At 49.0% G+C, this 21,649-nt stretch overlaps 1 protein-coding gene across 3 annotated transcripts in view; it reads left to right on the plus strand.

Moving 5' to 3' along the window:
• Window positions 1–21,649, plus strand: part of INTS10 (integrator complex subunit 10) — a 372,357-nt gene that overhangs the window by 206,042 nt on the left and 144,666 nt on the right. For all 3 annotated transcript variants that reach the window (XM_069626653.1, XM_069626654.1, XM_069626655.1), the window contains one exon: window positions 3,460–3,568. In XM_069626653.1, the coding sequence (XP_069482754.1) occupies window positions 3,460–3,568 (109 nt within the window). The remainder of the gene's footprint in view (window positions 1–3,459; window positions 3,569–21,649) is intronic.

The raw sequence follows: 21,649 nt of genomic DNA on the forward strand, positions 1-21,649 counted from the left end.
ACGCAGCCCAACAAACACTCGGTCTCAGTCTCACACTCACTATCTACTATTACTCTCTTCACATCACCACCATTCCTCCTTCACTCTGAACACATCACCTGTAATAATCTCTGCCACAATTCCCTCAACGCTCCGCTCCACTGTCCTCTCGGTCCATCTCCTCTCCTCCTGACCTCACCCACACACCCCTCACTCTGATTTTATTGGGCTGGCCTTTTCTGCTCCTCCTTTCCGGTCTCCCTCCCCTTATATTGGCCGGACGCCTCACCTGCCCCTTCGGGCTAATCTATGGTTGATGATTTTCCCTGGGGAGAGCTTTCCTAATTCACATCTTGATAAGTCCTACCTGCCCCACCTATTTTTCGTCACACAAGATCTTAATTTCATTTTCCGGACTTATGATAATGATGTTCTCGCTCTACTAGGCGTTCTTGAAACGGTGCAGGTGATTCGGCTTGCATGCTGCTCTTTGAATGCATGTGCTTCGGAGACTTCATGCAGACCGCTGGCTTCTTTGCGCAGGTCGCTGTGTTCGCTGGTGGCGGCTGGGCATGCTGGTGGTGCTATTTCAGTAATGAGGCAAAAGGAATAGGTGTGGAATGATTGACAGTGGCACCTTATTTATTCTGCACGGCACATACTTGTGGGTTAGGGGGATAGAGACTTGGGATTCTCTCATCCCACCTGTGGGGCAGGACGTGCTCTGGTAAAGACGCTTGTAGCCCGCCTGCCCTAAGGTGGGAGGGGTCCATGATAACCCTGACGTGGTCAAGGCCCTGAGCCTGTCACAGTTGGTAAACAAATTATTTGCCTGAAAAACAGAGGGGGGCCTGGGAAACTCTCTACCAGCACGAACACAGCCCATTGACTTGTTCTTGGGTGAATGGCCCCTGGGAGAGTCTCAACCAAGTCTTTAGCTCACTGTTCTTTTCACAGAGAAGAAATGTCCCCACATATCAGTCTTTGTCCTTGTAAAGCAACTGCGGGGGTGGTCTGTACTTCCGCTCTCTATAATGGTAGAGGAGAGGCACAGAGGACCCCTGCCAAGATTCTCTATTATTGGTGCGTGGTCGAGAAATCAAGGCCTAGCTTCTCGGGAGGTGATGCAGGCTGGTTCCTAAGTACAGTGTTGTCCCCAAGCACCAACAAAGGAATGTCCACACACTGTATCTGTTCAAACACAGTCTTTATATCATTAATATTCAAGGTCATGTACACTATCACAATAACTCGCTTTGTACTCCGAAATCAACAATGGTAAATATATACAGTTCTAAAGTGGTACCACTAACGTCATCAGATCTCATTAAATACATACGGTCAGAATGACACACAGATCAAATAAAGAGGAAACCAGCAGTCGAGAGAGGAAGGAAAGCAAGATGGCTGAACAATTGGCAGAATACTGGTCCCGCTACCTAGACACAGTTCTGTGTGGAGATCCCCCCCCACCTGGGCAACCTGTAGAAAAAAGATACAAGCCCAGTCCATATATTGTTCACACTAGACTTTCCAATAGTCCTGCAATCCCAAAGTACCTGGCGTTGTAGCGTTCCTCGTCGGGGAATCGACGGCCCTACTTGAGTGTCCTCCCTTTCAGGCAGGAGTCACGGGTCGTCGAACGCCTGACAGAGAACAGATCGAGCTACGATGGTGAAGTGGCTGCTTCGTTCCTAGCGGTGCTAATTGCCTGGGAAGCGTAAACATCCTGCAAGGAAGAGGCGTGCGGGGCACCTCTTCAGAGTTTGAAGAACTGTGGCCCAGCAAGGGCGTTGAGTCGTCGACGTCTCTGCGGTCTTTGGGTGGCAGGAAACCCACCGGTGGATGCTCCTCGGCACGTCGACGGTCAGGCCTTCTCCGGCAGGATACAGCGGCGACGATGCGGACGAGAGCGTCCTTGGATCAAATGAAGTTCTTAGGCAAACGGGAGCACGGCGGCTCCAGTCGGCGACGGCGGTCGTCGACAGTGGCGGACAACAGTCCGGGCGCTTCTCCTTGGAGTTCCGCAGCAGTCCCCGTATCGGGTCGGCAGCCTGTCGAAGGTCTGTCTACCAGGGAGCTTTGGCAAAGATCAGCTGGGGCACGATGGTCCCTCGTAGCTTGGGAAGAGGGCACCTTACCAGTCCTCTCTGGGTCAGTACTTGAGGCACAGCAGCTTTCAGATTGCGAAGGAGAGCAACAGCCATTCTTCTCATCCAGCAGGGCTTCAAGGTCAAGCTTCAGTTACTCGTCGTAGTGGACTTCAGCTTCTGAACATGATTACTAGCAGTGAGAGGTCCCCAGATATACTGTTGATCTCCCATTCATTCCGCTGGGTCACACTCAAGCATCCAATCATGACTAAGGGCATTCATCCAGGCAGGCAGCCAATCAGACACACGGTGCATTCAGGCCATTCACTTTTCTCCAGATACTCACAACAAGTTATGTGTATCGGGACAAGTACCGAGCCATTCGACACTCCATACTGCATTCATACCGGTTTCAGGCAGGGCTGTCTCAGGCATTGTGTCAACCACCAGATACTAGACACCCACAACATAGAATGCGTATTCGTCACACACTCCATTCACCCAGGTCCCACCCACAGGCGTACCCACAACATACGGTTGTTGAGAAGGCTCCAGCCAGTCTGGTCTGCACTTCCCCACACTACCATATATGGAACTTCCACCCACCAGCCAGTCAGGGGGAAGGGAAAGAGGCAGGGCTTCCCGGGACTTCGGGAAGATCAAGGTAACAGATGATGGAAGGCAAGAGTCCATGGGGGCCATGTTGTCTCCATTAGGAATCTACCAATTCCAATGACAGGGCCTGGGCATCCCAAAATGGAGGACGCTCAGGGCACCAAGCATTTCAGCACAGAGCTGCCACCAGCCCGTACCCTGCTCTGTGGGTCACACACAGGTGCCCAAAAACATACACTAGGGGCACAGGGTTGTACCCCCACCCATGGGTGCCATAAGGGTATCCCATTGGTCTGTTCACCAAACCAAAAGAGAGCGCTGCACCGCCAGGAGTCCCACATGAACTCCTGCGTGGAAAACACACCAGAACACACGATAAAAAGCAGTAAAGGACAAGGATACGGAGGCTCTGTCCATCTGATGCATTTTCAGCATCACAGTCCTGCCCAGGGGCAGTCCAGCTCCGAAATGCTAGGCAATTCTCCTCTGAAAAAGAGTACCACAGCAACCCCATACACATGTTTCATGCCTAGTTGGGCATCATCAGTGAGGTGAACCTGTGCCCCTCTAAGAGCAGTGAGCAAGGGGTCCACGTCTGGATTCACCTGGTAACTTAGGATGTGACCCAAAGTTACTTGGTATGCAAAACAGAGGGGGATCTGGGGTAATTATTTGTCTGCACTATTTCTGGCCCATTACATAAAGTAAATTGTGTTTGTGTTGCTTTGATTAAAGCGGAAAATTATTTCTTTTTTTTCCTGTTTTCCCTCAGCTGACGTGTGAGAAGGTTCTTGAGCTTATGTGCTACATGTTGCCGCCCACACAAGATGGAGTCAAAACAAAGCCAGAATCCACTAAAAGCAAATCTAAATCACGCAAAGGTAAGAATTTTAGAAGAACTTCATGCAGCTGTGTTCTTTACCTGGAACACAAACGTACCCGGCCCCGGTTCAGTTAATGTGTTGTGCATTGTAATTATTACACTGTGGCAATTCTCTGCTTTCATCTTGCACCCTCATGCTCGACTGTATGGCTGACAGCTTGGCTTCCCCGGTAGCAGCTATCAGGTGGAACTCTCACTTGCCTGTTAGCTGTACTGCATTTGAACTACCGCGTTGGGAAAGGGTGGTTGTTTGCAACCACTCAGATTTGTCAAAACACTAGACTGCTCACTTTGGTTCACCAGAGTGATCTTCCTTTCAGCAGCTCCCTCCTCTTCATCTCAGCATTTTCTCTTTTACTCAATTGTAAATTCTGAAAGGTTTTGTCATGCGCCTTCCTGGGATGTTGCAAGATGTTATTACGGGATGCCATGAAGGTGTGAGGGATTGAGGGAATGTCATTGGACTTCCTGGGATGTTGCAAGAGGTTATGACGGTATGCCATGAATGCGTGAGGGGATGTCATTGTCCTTCCTGGGATGTTGCAAGATGTTATTACAGGATGCCATGAAGGCGTGAGGGATTGAGGGAATGTCATTGGCCTTCCTGGGATGTTGCAAGATGTTATTACAGGAAGCCATGAAGGCGTGAGGGATTGAGGGATTGAGGGAGTGTCATTGGCAAGATGTTATTCCAGTATGCCATGAAGGCGTGAGGGATTGAGGGAGTGTCATTGGCCTTCCTGGGATGTTGCAAGATGTTATTACAGGATGCCATGAAGGCGTGAGGGATTGAGGGAGTGTCATTGACCTTCCTGGGATGGTGCAAAATGTTATTACAGGATGCCATGAAGGCGTGAGGGATTGAGGGAGTGTCATTGGCCTCCCTGGGATGTTGCAAGATGTTATTACAGTATTCCATGAAGGCGTGAGGGATTGAGGAATGTCAATGGCCTTCCTTGGATGGTGCAAGATGTTATCACAGGATGTCATGAAGGCGTGAGGGGTTGAGGGAATGTCATTGGCCTTCCTGGGATGGAGCAAGATGTTATTACAGGAAGCCATGAAGGCGTGAGGGATTGTGAGGGAGTGTCATTGGCAAGGTGTTATTACAGTATGCCATGAAGGCGTGAGGGATTGAGGGAGTGTCATTGTCCTTCCTGGGATGTTGCAAGATGTTATTAAAGTATGCCATGAAGGTGTGAAGGAATGTCATTGGCCTTCCTGGGATGTTGCAAGATGTTGTTACAGGATGCCATGAAGGCATGAGGGAATGTCATTGGCCTTCCTGGGATGTTGCAAGATGTTATTACGGGATGCCATGAAGGCGTGAGGGGTTGAGGGAGTGTTATTGGCCTTCCTGGGATGTTGCAAGATGTTATTACAGTATGCCATGAAGGCGTGAGGGATTGAGGGAATGTCATTGGCCTTCCTGGGATGTGGCAAGATGTTATTACAGTATGCCATGAGGGATTGAGGGAATGTCATTGGCCTTCCCGGGATGTTGCAAGATGTTATTACAGGATGCGATGAAGGCGCGAGGGATTGAGGGAATGTCATTGGCCTTCCTGGGATGTTGCAAGATGTTATTACAGTATGCCAAGAAGGCGTGAGGGATTGAGGGAATGTCATTGGCCTTCCTGGGATGTTGCAAGATGTTATGACGGTATGCCATGAAGGCGTGAGGGGATGTCATTGTCCTTCCTGGGATGTTGCAAGATGTTATTACAGGATGCCATGAAGGCGTGAGGGATTGAGGGAGTGTCATTGGCAAGATGGTATTCCAGTATGCCATGAAGGCGTGAGGGATTGAGGGAGTGTCATTGGCCTTCCTGGGATGTTGCAAGATGTTATTACAGGATGCCATGAAAGCGTGAGGGATTGAGGGAGTGTCATTGACCTTCCTGGGATGGTGCAAAATGTTATTACAGGATGCCATGAAGGCGTGAGGGATTGAGGGAGTGTCATTGGCCTCCCTGGGATGTTGCAAGATGTTATTACAGTATTCCATGAAGGCGTGAGGGATTGAGGAATGTCATTGGCCTTCCTTGGATGGTGCAAGATGTTATAACAGGATGTCATGAAGGCGTGAGGGAATGTCATTGGCCTTCCTGGGATGTTGCAAGATGTTATTACAGGATGCGATTAAGGCGTGAGGGATTGAGGGAATGTCATTGGCCTTCCTGGGATGTTGCAAGATGTTATTACAGGATGCGATGAAGGCGCGAGGGATTGAGGGAATGTCATTGGCCTTCCTGGGATGTTGCAAGATGTTATAACAGTATGCCAAGAAGGCGTGAGGGATTGAAGGAATGTCATTGGCCTTCCTGGGATGTTGCAAGATGTTATTACAGGATGCCATGAAGGCGTGAGGGATTGAGGGAATGTCATTGGCCTTCCTGGGATGTTGCAAGATGTTATTGCAGGATGCCATGAAGGCGTGAGGGATTGAGAGAATGTCATTGGCCTTCCTGGGATGTTGCAAGATGTTATTACAGGATGCCATGAAGGCGTGAGGGAATGTCATTGGCCTTCCTGGGATGTTGCAAGATGTTATTACAGGATGCCATGAAGGCGTGACGGAATGTCATTGGCCTTCCTGGGATGAGGGATTGAGGGAATGTCATTGGCCTTCCTGGGATGAGGGATTGAGGGAATGTCATTGGCCTTCCTGGGATGGTGCAAGATGTTATTACAGGATGCCATGAAGGCGTGAGGGATTGAGGGAGTGTCATTGTCCTTCCTGGGATGTTGCAAGATGTTATTACAGTATGCCATGAAGGCGTGAGGGATTGAGGGAGTGTCATTGGCTTCCTGGGATGTTTCAATTACAGTATGCCATGAAGGCGTGAGGGATTGAGGGAATGTCATTGGCCTTCCTGGGATGTTGCAAGATGTTATTACAGGATGCCATGAAGGCGTGAGGGATTGAGGGAATGTCATTGGCCTTCCTGGGATGGTGTAAGATGTTATTACAGGATGTCATGAAGGCGTGAGGGGTTGAGGGAATGTCATTGGCCTTCCTGGGATGGTGCAAGATGTTATTACAGGATGCCATGAAGGCGTGGGGGATTGAGGAATGTCATTGGCCTTCCTGGGATGGTGCAAGATGTTATTACAGTATGCCATGAAGGCGTGAGGGGTTGAGCGAGTGTCATTGGCCTTCCTGGGATGAGGGATTGAGGGAATGTCATTGGCCTTCCTGGGATGGTGCAAGATGTTATTACAGGATGCCATGAAGGCGTGAGGGATTGAGGGAGTGTCATTGGCCTTCCTGGGATGTTGCAAGATGTTATTACAGTATGCCATGAAGGCGTGAGGGATTGAGGGAATGTCATTGGCCTTCCTGGGATGTGGCAAGATGTTATTACAGTATGCCATGAGGGATTGAGGGAATGTCATTGGCCTTCCTGGGATGTTGCAAGATGTTATTACAGGATGCCAAGAAGGCGTGAGGGATTGAGGCAATGTCATTGGCCTTCCTGGGATGTTGCAAGATGTTATTACAGGATGCCATGAAGGCGTGAGGGATTGAGGGAATGTCATTGGCCTTCCTGGGATGTTGCAAGATGTTATTGCAGGATGCCATGAAGGCGTGAGGGATTGAGGGAATGTCATTGGCCTTCCTGGGATGTTGCAAGATGTTATTACAGGATGCCATGAAGGCGTGAGGGAATGTCATTGGCCTTCCTGGGATGAGGGATTGAGGGAATGTCATTGGCCTTCCTGGGATGAGGGATTGAGGGAGTGTCATTGGCCTTCCTGGGATGTTGCAATTACAGTATGCCATGAAGGCGTGAGGGAATGTCATTGGCCTTCCTGGGATGTTGCAAGATGTTATTACAGGATACCATGAAGGCGTGAGGGGTTGACGGAATGTCATTGGCCTTCCTGGGATGGTGCAAGATGTTATTACAGGATGCCATGAAAGCGTGAGGGATTGAGGGAATGTCATTGGCCTTCCTGGGATGTTGCAAGATGTTATTACAGGATGCCATGAAGGCGTGAGGGATTGAGGGAGTGTCATTGGCCTTCCTGGGATGTTGCAAGATGTTATTACAGTATGCCATGAAGGCGTGAGGGATTGAGGGAATGTCATTGGCCTTCCCGGAATGTTGCAAGATGTTAATACAGGATGCGATTAAGGCGTGAGGGATTGAGGGAATGTCATTGGCCTTCCTGGGATGTTGCAAGATGTTATTACAGGATGCCAAGAAGGCGTGAGGGATTGAGAGAATGTCATTGGCCTTCCTGGGATGTTGCAAGATGTTGTTACAGGATGTCATGAAGGCGTGAGGGATTGAGGGAATGTCTTTGGCTTTCCTGGGATGTTGCAAGATGTTATTACAGGATGCCATGAAGGTGTGAGGGATTGAGGGATTGAGGGAGTGTCATTGGCCTTCCTGGGATGTGGCAAGATGTTATTACAGTATGCCATGAAGGCGTGAGGGATTGAGGGAATGTCATTGGCCTTCCTGGGATGTTGCAAGATGTTATTACAGGATGCCATGAAGGCTTGAGGGATTGAGGAATGTCATTGGCCTTGCTGGGATGTTGCAAGATGTTATTACAGGATGCCATGAAGGCGCGAGGGATTGAGGAATGTCATTGGCCTTGCTGGGATGTTGCAAGATGTTATTACAGGATGCCATGAAGGCGTGAGGGATTGAGGAATGTCATTGGCCTTCCTGGGATGTTGCAAGATGTTATTACAGGATGCCATGAAGGCGTGAGGGATTGAGGAATGTCATTGGCCTTCCTGGGATGTTGCAAGATGTTGTTACAGTATGCCATGAAGGCGTGAGGGATTGAGGGAGTGTCATTGGCCTTCCTGGGATGTTGCAAGATGTTGTTATTACAGTATGCCATGAAGGCGTGAGGGATTGAGAGAGTGTCATTGGCCTTCCTGGAATGTTGCAAGATGTTATTAAAGTATGCCATGAAGGCGTGAGGGGTTGAGGGAGTGTCATTGGCCTTCCTGGGATGTTGCAAGATGTTGTTACAGTATGCCATGAAGGCGTGAGGGATTGAGGGAGTGTCATTGGCCTTCCTGGGATGTTGCAAGATGTTGTTACAGGATGCCATGAAGGCGTGAGGGAATGTCATTGGCCTTCCTGGGATGTTGCAGGATGTTATTACAGGATGCCATGAAGGCGTGAGGGATTGAGGGAATGTCATTGGCCTTCCTGGGATGTTGCAATTACAGTATGCCATGAAGGCGTGAGGGGTTGAGGGAGTGTCATTGGCCTTCCTGGGATGAGGGATTGAGGGAATGTCATTGGCCTTCCTGGGATGGTGCAAGATGTTATTAAAGGATGCCATGAAGGCGTGAGGGATTGAGGGAGTGTCATTGGCCTTCCTGGGATGTTGCAAGATTTTATTACAGGATGCCATGAAGGCATGAGGGAATGTCATTGGCCTTCCTGGGATGTTGCAAGATGTTATTACGGGATGCCATGAAGGCGTGAGGGGTTGAGGGAGTGTTATTGGCCTTCCTGAGATGTTGCAAGATGTTATTACATGATGCCATGAAGGCGTGAGGGATGGAGGAATGTCATTGGCCTTCCCGGGATGTTGCAAGATGTTATTACAGGATGCCATGAAGGCGTGAGGGATTGAGGGAATGTCATTGGCCTTCCTGGGATGTTGCAAGATGTTATTACAGGATGCCAAGAAGGCGTGAGGGATTGAGGGAATGTCATTGGCCTTTCTGGGATGTTGCAAGATGTTATTACAGGATGCCATGAAGGCGTGAGGGATTGAGGGAGTGTCATTGGCTTTCCTGGGATGTTGCAAGATGTGTTTTACAGGATGCCAAGAAGGCGTGAGGGATTGAGGGAATGTCATTGGCCTTCCTGGGATGTTGCAAGACTTATTACAGTATGCCATGAGGGATTGACGGAATGTCATTGGCCTTCCTGGGATGTTGCAAGATGTTATTACAGGGTGCCAAGAAGGCGTGAGGGATTGAGGGGATGTCATTGGCCTACCTGGGATGTTGCAATATGTTATTACAGGATGCCATGAAGGCGTGAGGGATTGAGGAATGTCATTGGCCTTCCTGGGATGTTGCAAGATGTTATTACAGTATGCCATGAAGGCGTGAGGGATTGAGGAATGTCATTGGCCTTCCTGGGATGTTGCAAGACTTATTACAGTATGCCATGAGGGATTGACGGAATGTCATTGGCCTTCCTGGGATGTTGCAAGATGTTATTACAGTATGCCATGAAGGCGTGAGGGATTGAGGAATGTCATTGGCCTTCCTGGGATGTTGCAAGATGTTATTACAGTATGCCATGAAGGCGTGAGGGGTTGAGCGAGTGTCATTGGCCTTCCTGGGATGAGGGATTGAGGGAATGTCATTGGCCTTCCTGGGATGGTGCAAGATGTTATTACAGGATGCCATGAAGGCGTGAGGGATTGAGGGAGTGTCATTGGCCTTCCTGGGATGTTGCAAGATGTTATTACAGGATGCCATGAAGGCATGAGGGAATGTCATTGGCCTTCCTGGGATGTTGCAAGATGTTATTACGGGATGCCATGAAGGCGTGAGGGGTTGAGGGAGTGTTATTGGCCTTCCCGGGATGTTGCAAGATGTTATTACAGGATGCCATGAAGGCGTGAGGGATTGAGGGAATGTCATTGGCCTTCCTGGGATGTTGCAAGATGTTATTGCAGGATGCCATGAAGGCCTGAGGGATTGAGGGAATGTCATTGGCCTTCCTGGGATGTTGCAAGATGTTATTACAGGATGCCATGAAGGCGTGAGGGATTGAGGGAATGTCATTGGCCTTCCTGGGATGTTGCAAGATGTTATTACAGGATGCCATGAAGGCGTGAGGGAATGTCATTGGCCTTCCTGGGATGAGGGATTGAGGGAATGTCATTGGCCTTCCTGGGATAAGGGATTGAGGGAATGTCATTGGCCTTCCTGGGATGGTGCAAGATGTTATTACAGGATGCCATGAAGGCTTGAGGGATTGTCATTGTCCTTCCTGGGATGTTGCAAGATGTTATTACAGTATGCCATGAAGGCGTGAGGGAGTGTCATTGGCCTTCCTGGGATGTTGCAATTACAGTATGTCATGAAGGCGTGAGGGAATGTCATTGGCCTTCCTGGGATGGTGCAAGATGTTATTACAGGATACCATGAAGGCGTGAGGGGTTGACGGAATGTCATTGGCCTTCCTGGGATGGTGCAAGATGTTATTACAGGATGCCATGAAGGCGTGAGGGATTGAGGGAGTGTGATTGGCCTTCCTGGGATGTTGCAAGATGTTATTACAGGATGCCATGAAGGTGTGAGGGATTGAGGGAGTGTCATTGGCCTTCCTGGGATGTGGCAAGATGTTATTACAGTATGCCATGAAGGCGTGAGGGATTGAGGGAATGTCATTGGCCTTCCTGGGATGTTGCAAGATGTTATTACGGTATGCCAAGAAGGCGTGAGGGATTGAGGGACTGTCATTGGCCTTCCTGTTATGTTGCAAGATGTTATTACAGGATGCCATGAAGGCGTGAGGGATTGAGGGAATGTCATTGGCCTTCCTGGGATGTTGCAAGATGTTATTACAGGATGCCATGAAGGCGTGAGGGATTGAGGGAATGTCATTCGCCTTCCTGGGATGTTGAAATTACAGTATGCCATGAAGGCGTGAGGGATTGAGAGAGTGTCATTGGCCTTCCTGGAATGTTGCAAGATGTTATTAAAGTATGCCATGAAGGCGTGAGGGGTTGAGGGAGTGTCATTGGCCTTCCTGGGATGAGGGATTGAGGGAATGTCATTGGCCTTCCTGGGATGGTGCAAGATGTTATTAAAGGATGCCATGAAGGCGTGAGGGATTGAGGGAGTGTCATTGGCCTTCCTGGGATGTTGCAAGATTTTATTACAGGATGCCATGAAGGCATGAGGGAATGTCATTGGCCTTCCTGGGATGTTGCAAGATGTTATTACGGGATGCCATGAAGGCGTGAGGGGTTGAGGGAGTGTTATTGGCCTTCCTGAGATGTTGCAAGATGTTATTACAGGATGCCATGAAGGCGTGAGGGATTGAGGAATGTCATTGGCCTTGCTGGGATGTTGCAAGATCTCATTACAGGATGCCATGAAGGCGTGAGGGATTGAGGGGGATGTCATTGGCCTACTTGGGATGTTGCAATATGTTATTACAGGATGCCATTAAGGCGTGAGGGATTGAGGAATGTCATTGGCCTTGCTGGAATGTTGCAAGATGTCATTACAGGATGCCATGAAGACGTGAGGGATTGAGGGAATGTCATTGGCCCTCCTGGGATGTTGCAAGATGTTATTACAGGATGCCATGAAAGCGTGAGGGATTGAGGGAGTGTCATTGGCCTTCCTGGGATGTTGCAAGATGTGTTTTACAGGATGCCAAGAAGGCGTGAGGGATTGAGGGAATGTCATTGGCCTTCCTGGGATGTTGCAAGACTTATTACAGTATGCCATGAGGGATTGACGGAATGTCATTGGCCTTCCTGGAATGTTGCAAGATGTTATTACAGGATGCCATGAAGGCGTGAGGGATTGAGGGAATGTCATTGGCCTTCCTGGGATGTTGCAAGATGTTATTACAGGATGCCAAGAAGGCGTGAGGGATTGAGGGAATGTCATTGGCCTTCCTGGGATGTTGCAAGACTTATTACAGTATGCCATGAGGGATTGACGGAATGTCATTGGCCTTCCTGGGATGTTGCAAGATGTTATTACAGTATGCCATGAAGGCGTGAGGGATTGAGGAATGTCATTGGCCTTCCTGGGATGTTGCAAGATGTTGTTACAGTATGCCATGAAGGCGTGAGGGGTTGAGGGAGTGTTATTGGCCTTCCTGAGATGTTGCAAGATGTTATTACAGTATGCCATGAAGGCGTGAGGGATTGAGGGAGTGTCATTGGCCTTCCTGGGATGTTGCAAGATGTTGTTACAGTATGCCATGAAGGCGTGAGGGATTGAGGGAGTGTCATTGGCCTTCCTGGGATGTTGCAAGATGTTATTACAGTATGCCATGAAGGCGTGAGGGATTGAGAGAGTGTCATTGGCCTTCCTGGGATGTTGCAAGATGTTATTACAGTATGCCATGAAGGCGTGAGGGATTGAGAGAGTGTCATTGGCCTTCCTGGGATGTTGCAAGATGTTATTACAGTATGCCATGAAGGCGTGAGTGGTTGAGGAATGTCAGTGGCCTTCCTGGGATGTTGCAAGATGTTATTACAGTATGCCATGAAGGCGTGAGGGGTTGAGGAATGTCAGTGGCCTTCCTGGGATGTTGCAAGATGTTGTTACAGGATGCCATGAAGGCGTGAGGGATTGAGGAATGTCATTGGCCTTCCTGGGATGTTGCAAGATGTTATTACAGTATGCCATGAAGGCGTGAGGGATTGAGAGAGTGTCATTGGCCTTCCTGGGATGTTGCAAGATGTTATTACAGTATGCCATGAAGGCGTGAGGGGTTGAGCGAGTGTCATTGGCCTTCCTGGGATGAGGGATTGAGGGAATGTCATTGGCCTTCCTGGGATGGTGCAAGATGTTATTACAGGATGCGATGAAGGCATGAGGGATTGAGGGAGTGTCATTGGCCTTCCTGGGATGTTGCAAGATTTTATTACAGGATGCCATGAAGGCATGAGGGAAAGTCATTGGCCTTCCTGGGATGTTGCAAGATGTTGTTACAGGATGCCATGAAGGCGTGAGGGATTGAGGGAATGTCATTGGCCTTCCTGGGATGTTGAAAGATGTTATTACAGTATGCCATAAAGGCGTGAGGGATTGAGGGAATGTCATTGGTTTTCCTGGGATGTGGCAAGATGTTATTACAGTATGCCATGAGGGATTGAGGGAATGTCATTGGCCTTCCCGGGATGTTGCAAGATGTTATTACAGGATGCCAAGAAGGCGTGAGGGATTGAGGGAATGTCATTGGCCTTCCTGGGATGTTGCAAGATGTTATTGCAGGATGCCATGAAGGCGTGAGGGATTGAGGGAATGTCATTGGCCTTCCTGGGATGTTGCAAGATGTTATTACAGGATGCCATGAAGGCGTGAGGGAATGTCATTGGCCTTCCTGGGATGTTGCAAGATGTTGTTACAGGATGCCATGAAGGCATGAGGGAATGTCATTGGCCTTCCTGGGATGTTGCAAGATGTTATTACGGGATGCCATGAAGGCGTGAGGGGTTGAGGGAGTGTCATTGGCAAGGTGTTATTACAGTATGCCATGAAGGCGTGAGGGATTGAGGGAGTGTCATTGTCCTTCCTGGGATGTTGCAAGATGTTATTAAAGTATGCCATGAAGGCGTGAAGGAATGTCATTGGCCTTCCTGGGATGTTGCAAGATGTTGTTACAGGATGCCATGAAGGCATGAGGGAATGTCATTGGCCTTCCTGGGATGTTGCAAGATGTTATTACGGGATGCCATGAAGGCGTGAGGGGTTGAGGGAGTGTTATTGGCCTTCCTGAGATGTTGCAAGATGTTGTTACAGGATGCCATGAAGGCGTGAGGGATTGAGGGAATGTCATTGGCCTTCCTGGGATGTTGAAAGATGTTATTACAGTATGCCATGAAGGCGTGAGGGATTGAGGGAATGTCATTGGCCTTCCTGGGATGTGGCAAGATGTTATTACAGTATGCCATGAGGGATTGAGGGAATGTCATTGGCCTTCCCGGGATGTTGCAAGATGTTATTACAGGATGCGATGAAGGCGCGAGGGATTGAGGGAATGTCATTGGCCTTCCTGGGATGTTGCAAGATGTTATTACAGTATGCCAAGAAGGCGTGAGGGATTGAGGGAATGTCATTGGCCTTCCTGGGATGTTGCAAGATGTTATGACGGTATGCCATGAAGGCGTGAGGGGATGTCATTGTCCTTCCTGGGATGTTGCAAGATGTTATTACAGGATGCCATGAAGGCTTGAGGGATTGAGGGAATGTCATTGGCCTTCCTGGGATGTTGCAAGATGTTATTACAGGAAGCCATGAAGGCGTGAGGGATTGAGGGAGTGTCATTGGCAAGATGGTATTCCAGTATGCCATGAAGGTGTGAGGGATTGAGGGAGTGTCATTGGCCTTCCTGGGATGTTGCAAGATGTTATTACAGGATGCCATGAAAGCGTGAGGGATTGAGGGAGTGTCATTGACCTTCCTGGGATGGTGCAAAATGTTATTACAGGATGCCATGAAGGCGTGAGGGATTGAGGGAGTGTCATTGGCCTCCCTGGGATGTTGCAAGATGTTATTACAGTATTCCATGAAGGCGTGAGGGATTGAGGAATGTCATTGGCCTTCCTTGGATGGTGCAAGATGTTATAACAGGATGTCATGAAGGCGTGAGGGAATGTCATTGGCCTTCCTGGGATGTTGCAAGATGTTATTACAGGATGCGATTAAGGCGTGAGGGATTGAGGGAATGTCATTGGCCTTCCTGGGATGTTGCAAGATGTTATTACAGGATGCGATGAAGGCGCGAGGGATTGAGGGAATGTCATTGGCCTTCCTGGGATGTTGCAAGATGTTATAACAGTATGCCAAGAAGGCGTGAGGGATTGAGGGAATGTCATTGGCCTTCCTGGGATGTTGCAAGATGTTATTACAGGATGCCATGAAGGCGTGAGGGATTGAGGGAATGTCATTGGCCTTCCTGGGATGTTGCAAGATGTTATTGCAGGATGCCATGAAGGCGTGAGGGATTGAGAGAATGTCATTGGCCTTCCTGGGATGTTGCAAGATGTTATTACAGGATGCCATGAAGGCGTGAGGGAATGTCATTGGCCTTCCTGGGATGTTGCAAGATGTTATTACAGGATGCCATGAAGGCGTGACGGAATGTCATTGGCCTTCCTGGGATGAGGGATTGAGGGAATGTCATTGGCCTTCCTGGGATGAGGGATTGAGGGAATGTCATTGGCCTTCCTGGGATGGTGCAAGATGTTATTACAGGATGCCATGAAGGCGTGAGGGATTGAGGGAGTGTCATTGTCCTTCCTGGGATGTTGCAAGATCTCATTACAGGATGCCATGAAGGCGTGAGGGATTGAGGGGGATGTCATTGGCCTACTTGGGATGTTGCAATATGTTATTACAGGATGCCATTAAGGCGTGAGGGATTGAGGAATGTCATTGGCCTTGCTGGAATGTTGCAAGATGTCATTACAGGATGCCATGAAGACGTGAGGGATTGAGGGAATGTCATTGGCCCTCCTGGGATGTTGCAAGATGTTATTACAGGATGCCATGAAAGCGTGAGGGATTGAGGGAGTGTCATTGGCCTTCCTGGGATGTTGCAAGATGTGTTTTACAGGATGCCAAGAAGGCGTGAGGGATTGAGGGAATGTCATTGGCCTTCCTGGGATGTTGCAAGATGTTATTACAGGAAGCCATGAAGGCGTGAGGGATTGAGGGAGTGTCATTGGCAAGATGGTATTCCAGTATGCCATGAAGGCGTGAGGGATTGAGGGAGTGTCATTGGCCTTCCTGGGATGTTGCAAGATGTTATTACAGGATGCCATGAAAGCGTGAGGGATTGAGGGAGTGTCATTGACCTTCCTGGGATGGTGCAAAATGTTATTACAGGATGCCATGAAGGCGTGAGGGATTGAGGGAGTGTCATTGGCCTCCCTGGGATGTTGCAAGATGTTATTACAGTATTCCATGAAGGCGTGAGGGATTGAGGAATGTCATTGGCCTTCCTTGGATGGTGCAAGATGTTATAACAGGATGTCATGAAGGCGTGAGGGAATGTCATTGGCCTTCCTGGGATGTTGCAAGATGTTATTACAGGATGCGATTAAGGCGTGAGGGATTGAGGGAATGTCATTGGCCTTCCTGGGATGTTGCAAGATGTTATTACAGTATGCCAAGAAGGCGTGAGGGATTGAGGGAATGTCATTGGCCTTCCTGGGATGTTGCAAGATGTTATTACAGGATGCCATGAAGGCGTGAGGGATTGAGGGAATGTCATTGGCCTTCCTGGGATGTTGCAAGATGTTATTGCAGGATGCCATGAAGGCGTGAGGGATTGAGAGAATGTCATTGGCCTTCCTGGGATGTTGCAAGATGTTATTACAGGATGCCATGAAGGCGTGAGGGAATGTCATTGGCCTTCCTGGGATGTTGCAAGATGTTATTACAGGATGCCATGAAGGCGTGACGGAATGTCATTGGCCTTCCTGGGATGAGGGATTGAGGGAATGTCATTGGCCTTCCTGGGATGAGGGATTGAGGGAATGTCATTGGCCTTCCTGGGATGGTGCAAGATGTTATTACAGGATGCCATGAAGGCGTGAGGGATTGAGGGAGTGTCATTGTCCTTCCTGGGATGTTGCAAGATGTTATTACAGTATGCCATGAAGGCGTGAGGGATTGAGGGAGTGTCATTGACTTCCTGGGATGTTTCAATTACAGTATGCCATGAAGGCGTGAGGGATTGAGGGAATGTCATTGGCCTTCCTGGGATGTTGCAAGATGTTATTACAGGATGCCATGAAGGCGTGAGGGATTGAGGGAATGTCATTGGCCTTCCTGGGATGGTGTAAAATGTTATTACAGGATGTCATGAAGGCGTGAGGGGTTGAGGGAATGTCATTGGCCTTCCTGGGATGGTGCAAGATGTTATTACAGGATGCCATGAAGGCGTGGGGGATTGAGGAATGTCATTGGCCTTCCTGGGATGGTGCAAGATGTTATTACAGTATGCCATGAAGGCGTGAGGGGTTGAGCGAGTGTCATTGGCCTTCCTGGGATGAGGGATTGAGGGAATGTCATTGGCCTTCCTGGGATGGTGCAAGATGTTATTACAGGATGCCATGAAGGCGTGAGGGATTGAGGGAGTGTCATTGGCCTTCCTGGGATGTTGCAAGATGTTATTACAGTATGCCATGAAGGCGTGAGGGATTGAGGGAATGTCATTGGCCTTCCTGGGATGTGGCAAGATGTTATTACAGTATGCCATGAGGGATTGAGGGAATGTCATTGGCCTTCCTGGGATGTTGCAAGATGTTATTACAGGATGCCAAGAAGGCGTGAGGGATTGAGGTAATGTCATTGGCCTTCCTGGGATGTTGCAAGATGTTATTACAGGATGCCATGAAGGCGTGAGGGATTGAGGGAATGTCATTGGCCTTCCTGGGATGTTGCAAGATGTTATTGCAGGATGCCATGAAGGCGTGAGGGATTGAGGGAATGTCATTGGCCTTCCTGGGATGTTGCAAGATGTTATTACAGGATGCCATGAAGGCGTGAGGGATTGAGGTAATGTCATTGGCCTTCCTGGGATGTTGCAAGATGTTATTACAGGATGCCATGAAGGCGTGAGGGAATGTCATTGGCCTTCCTGGGATGAGGGATTGAGGGAATGTCATTGGCCTTCCTGGGATGAGGGATTGAGGGAGTGTCATTGGCCTTCCTGGGATGTTGCAATTACAGTATGCCATGAAGGCGTGAGGGAATGTCATTGGCCTTCCTGGGATGTTGCAAGATGTTATTACAGGATACCATGAAGGCGTGAGGGGTTGACGGAATGTCATTGGCCTTCCTGGGATGGTGCAAGATGTTATTACAGGATGCCATGAAAGCGTGAGGGATTGAGGGAATGTCATTGGCCTTCCTGGGATGTTGCAAGATGTTATTACAGGATGCCATGAAGGCGTGAGGGATTGAGGGAGTGTCATTGGCCTTCCTGGGATGTTGCAAGATGTTATTACAGTATGCCATGAAGGCGTGAGGGATTGAGGGAATGTCATTGGCCTTCCCGGAATGTTGCAAGATGTTAATACAGGATGCGATTAAGGCGTGAGGGATTGAGGGAATGTCATTGGCCTTCCTGGGATGTTGCAAGATGTTATTACAGGATGCCAAGAAGGCGTGAGGGATTGAGAGAATGTCATTGGCCTTCCTGGGATGTTGCAAGATGTTGTTACAGGATGTCATGAAGGCGTGAGGGATTGAGGGAATGTCTTTGGCTTTCCTGGGATGTTGCAAGATGTTATTACAGGATGCCATGAAGGTGTGAGGGATTGAGGGATTGAGGGAGTGTCATTGGCCTTCCTGGGATGTGGCAAGATGTTATTACAGTATGCCATGAAGGCGTGAGGGATTGAGGGAATGTCATTGGCCTTCCTGGGATGTTGCAAGATGTTATTACAGGATGCCATGAAGGCGTGAGGGATTGAGGAATGTCATTGGCCTTGCTGGGATGTTGCAAGATGTTATTACAGGATGCCATGAAGGCGCGAGGGATTGAGGGAGTGTCATTGGCCTTCCTGGGATGTTGCAAGATGTTATTACAGTATGCCATGAAGGCGTGAGGGATTGAGGAATGTCATTGGCCTTCCTGGGATGTTGCAAGATGTTATTACAGGATGCCATGAAGGCGTGAGGGATTGAGGAATGTCATTGGCCTTCCTGGGATGTTGCAAGATGTTGTTACAGTATGCCATGAAGGCGTGAGGGATTGAGGGAGTGTCATTGGCCTTCCTGGGATGTTGCAAGATGTTGTTATTACAGTATGCCATGAAGGCGTGAGGGATTGAGAGAGTGTCATTGGCCTTCCTGGAATGTTGCAAGATGTTATTAAAGTATGCCATGAAGGCGTGAGGGGTTGAGGGAGTGTCATTGGCCTTCCTGGGATGTTGCAAGATGTTGTTACAGTATGCCATGAAGGCGTGAGGGATTGAGGGAGTGTCATTGGCCTTCCTGGGATGTTGCAAGATGTTGTTACAGGATGCCATGAAGGCGTGAGGGAATGTCATTGGCCTTCCTGGGATGTTGCAGGATGTTATTACAGGATGCCATGAAGGCGTGAGGGATTGAGGGAATGTCATTGGCCTTCCTGGGATGTTGCAATTACAGTATGCCATGAAGGCGTGAGGGGTTGAGGGAGTGTCATTGGCCTTCCTGGGATGAGGGATTGAGGGAATGTCATTGGCCTTCCTGGGATGGTGCAAGATGTTATTAAAGGATGCCATGAAGGCGTGAGGGATTGAGGGAGTGTCATTGGCCTTCCTGGGATGTTGCAAGATTTTATTACAGGATGCCATGAAGGCATGAGGGAATGTCATTGGCCTTCCTGGGATGTTGCAAGATGTTATTACGGGATGCCATGAAGGCGTGAGGGGTTGAGGGAGTGTTATTGGCCTTCCTGAGATGTTGCAAGATGTTATTACAGGATGCCATGAAGGCGTGAGGGATTGAGGAATGTCATTGGCCTTCCCGGGATGTTGCAAGATGTTATTACAGGATGCCATGAAGGCGTGAGGGATTGAGGGAATGTCATTGGCCTTCCTGGGATGTTGCAAGATGTTATTACAGGATGCCAAGAAGGCGTGAGGGATTGAGGGAATGTCATTGGCCTTTCTGGGATGTTGCAAGATGTTATTACAGGATGCCATGAAGGCGTGAGGGATTGAGGGAGTGTCATTGGCTTTCCTGGGATGTTGCAAGATGTGTTTTACAGGATGCCAAGAAGGCGTGAGGGATTGAGGGAATGTCATTGGCCTTCCTGGGATGTTGCAAGACTTATTACAGTATGCCATGAGGGATTGACGGAATGTCATTGGCCTTCCTGGGATGTTGCAAGATGTTATTACAGGGTGCCAAGAAGGCGTGAGGGATTGAGGGGATGTCATTGGCCTACCTGGGATGTTGCAATATGTTATTACAGGATGCCATGAAGGCGTGAGGGATTGAGGAATGTCATTGGCCTTCCTGGGATGTTGCAAGATGTTATTACAGTATGCCATGAAGGCGTGAGGGATTGAGGAATGTCATTGGCCTTCCTGGGATGTTGCAAGACTTATTACAGTATGCCATGAGGGATTGACGGAATGTCATTAGCCTTCCTGGGATGTTGCAAGATGTTATTACAGTATGCCATGAAGGCGTGAGGGATTGAGGAATGTCATTGGCCTTCCTGGGATGTTGCAAGATGTTATTACAGTATGCCATGAAGGCGTGAGGGATTGAGGAATGTCATTGGCCTTCCTGGGATGTTGCAAGATGTTATTACAGTATGCCATGAAGGCGTGAGGGGTTGAGCGAGTGTCATTGGCCTTCCTGGGATGAGGGATTGAGGGAATGTCATTGGCCTTCCTGGGATGGTGCAAGATGTTATTACAGGATGCCATGAAGGCGTGAGGGATTGAGGGAGTGTCATTGGCCTTCCTGGGATGTTGCAAGATGTTATTACAGGATGCCATGAAGGCATGAGGGAATGTCATTGGCCTTCCTGGGATGTTGCAAGATGTTATTACGGGATGCCATGAAGGCGTGAGGGGTTGAGGGAGTGTTATTGGCCTTCCCGGGATGTTGCAAGATGTTATTACAGGATGCCATGAAGGCGTGAGGGATTGAGGGAATGTCATTGGCCTTCCTGGGATGTTGCAAGATGTTATTGCAGGATGCCATGAAGGCCTGAGGGATTGAGGGAATGTCATTGGCCTTCCTGGGATGTTGCAAGATGTTATTACAGGATGCCATGAAGGCGTGAGGGATTGAGGAAATGTCATTGGCCTTCCTGGGATGTTGCAAGATGTTATTACAGGATGCCATGAAGGCGTGAGGGAATGTCATTGGCCTTCCTGGGATGAGGGATTGAGGGAATGTCATTGGCCTTCCTGGGATAAGGGATTGAGGGAATGTCATTGGCCTTCCTGGGATGGTGCAAGATGTTATTACAGGATGCCATGAAGGCGTGAGGGATTGAGGGATTGTCATTGTCCTTCCTGGGATGTTGCAAGATGTTATTACAGTATGCCATGAAGGCGTGAGGGAGTGTCATTGGCCTTCCTGGGATGTTGCAATTACAGTATGCCATGAAGGCGTGAGGGAATGTCATTGGCCTTCCTGGGATGGTGCAAGATGTTATTACAGGATACCATGAAGGCGTGAGGGGTTGACGGAATGTCATTGGCCTTCCTGGGATGGTGCAAGATGTTATTACAGGATGCCATGAAGGCGTGAGGGATTGAGGGAGTGTGATTGGCCTTCCTGGGATGTTGCAAGATGTTATTACAGGATGCCATGAAGGTGTGAGGGATTGAGGGAGTGTCATTGGCCTTCCTGGGATGT

Source organism: Ambystoma mexicanum, chromosome 6p (genome assembly GCF_040938575.1).
Source record: "Ambystoma mexicanum isolate Mex_15411 chromosome 6p, UKY_AmexF1_1, whole genome shotgun sequence".
NCBI lineage: Eukaryota > Metazoa > Chordata > Amphibia > Caudata > Ambystomatidae > Ambystoma > Ambystoma mexicanum.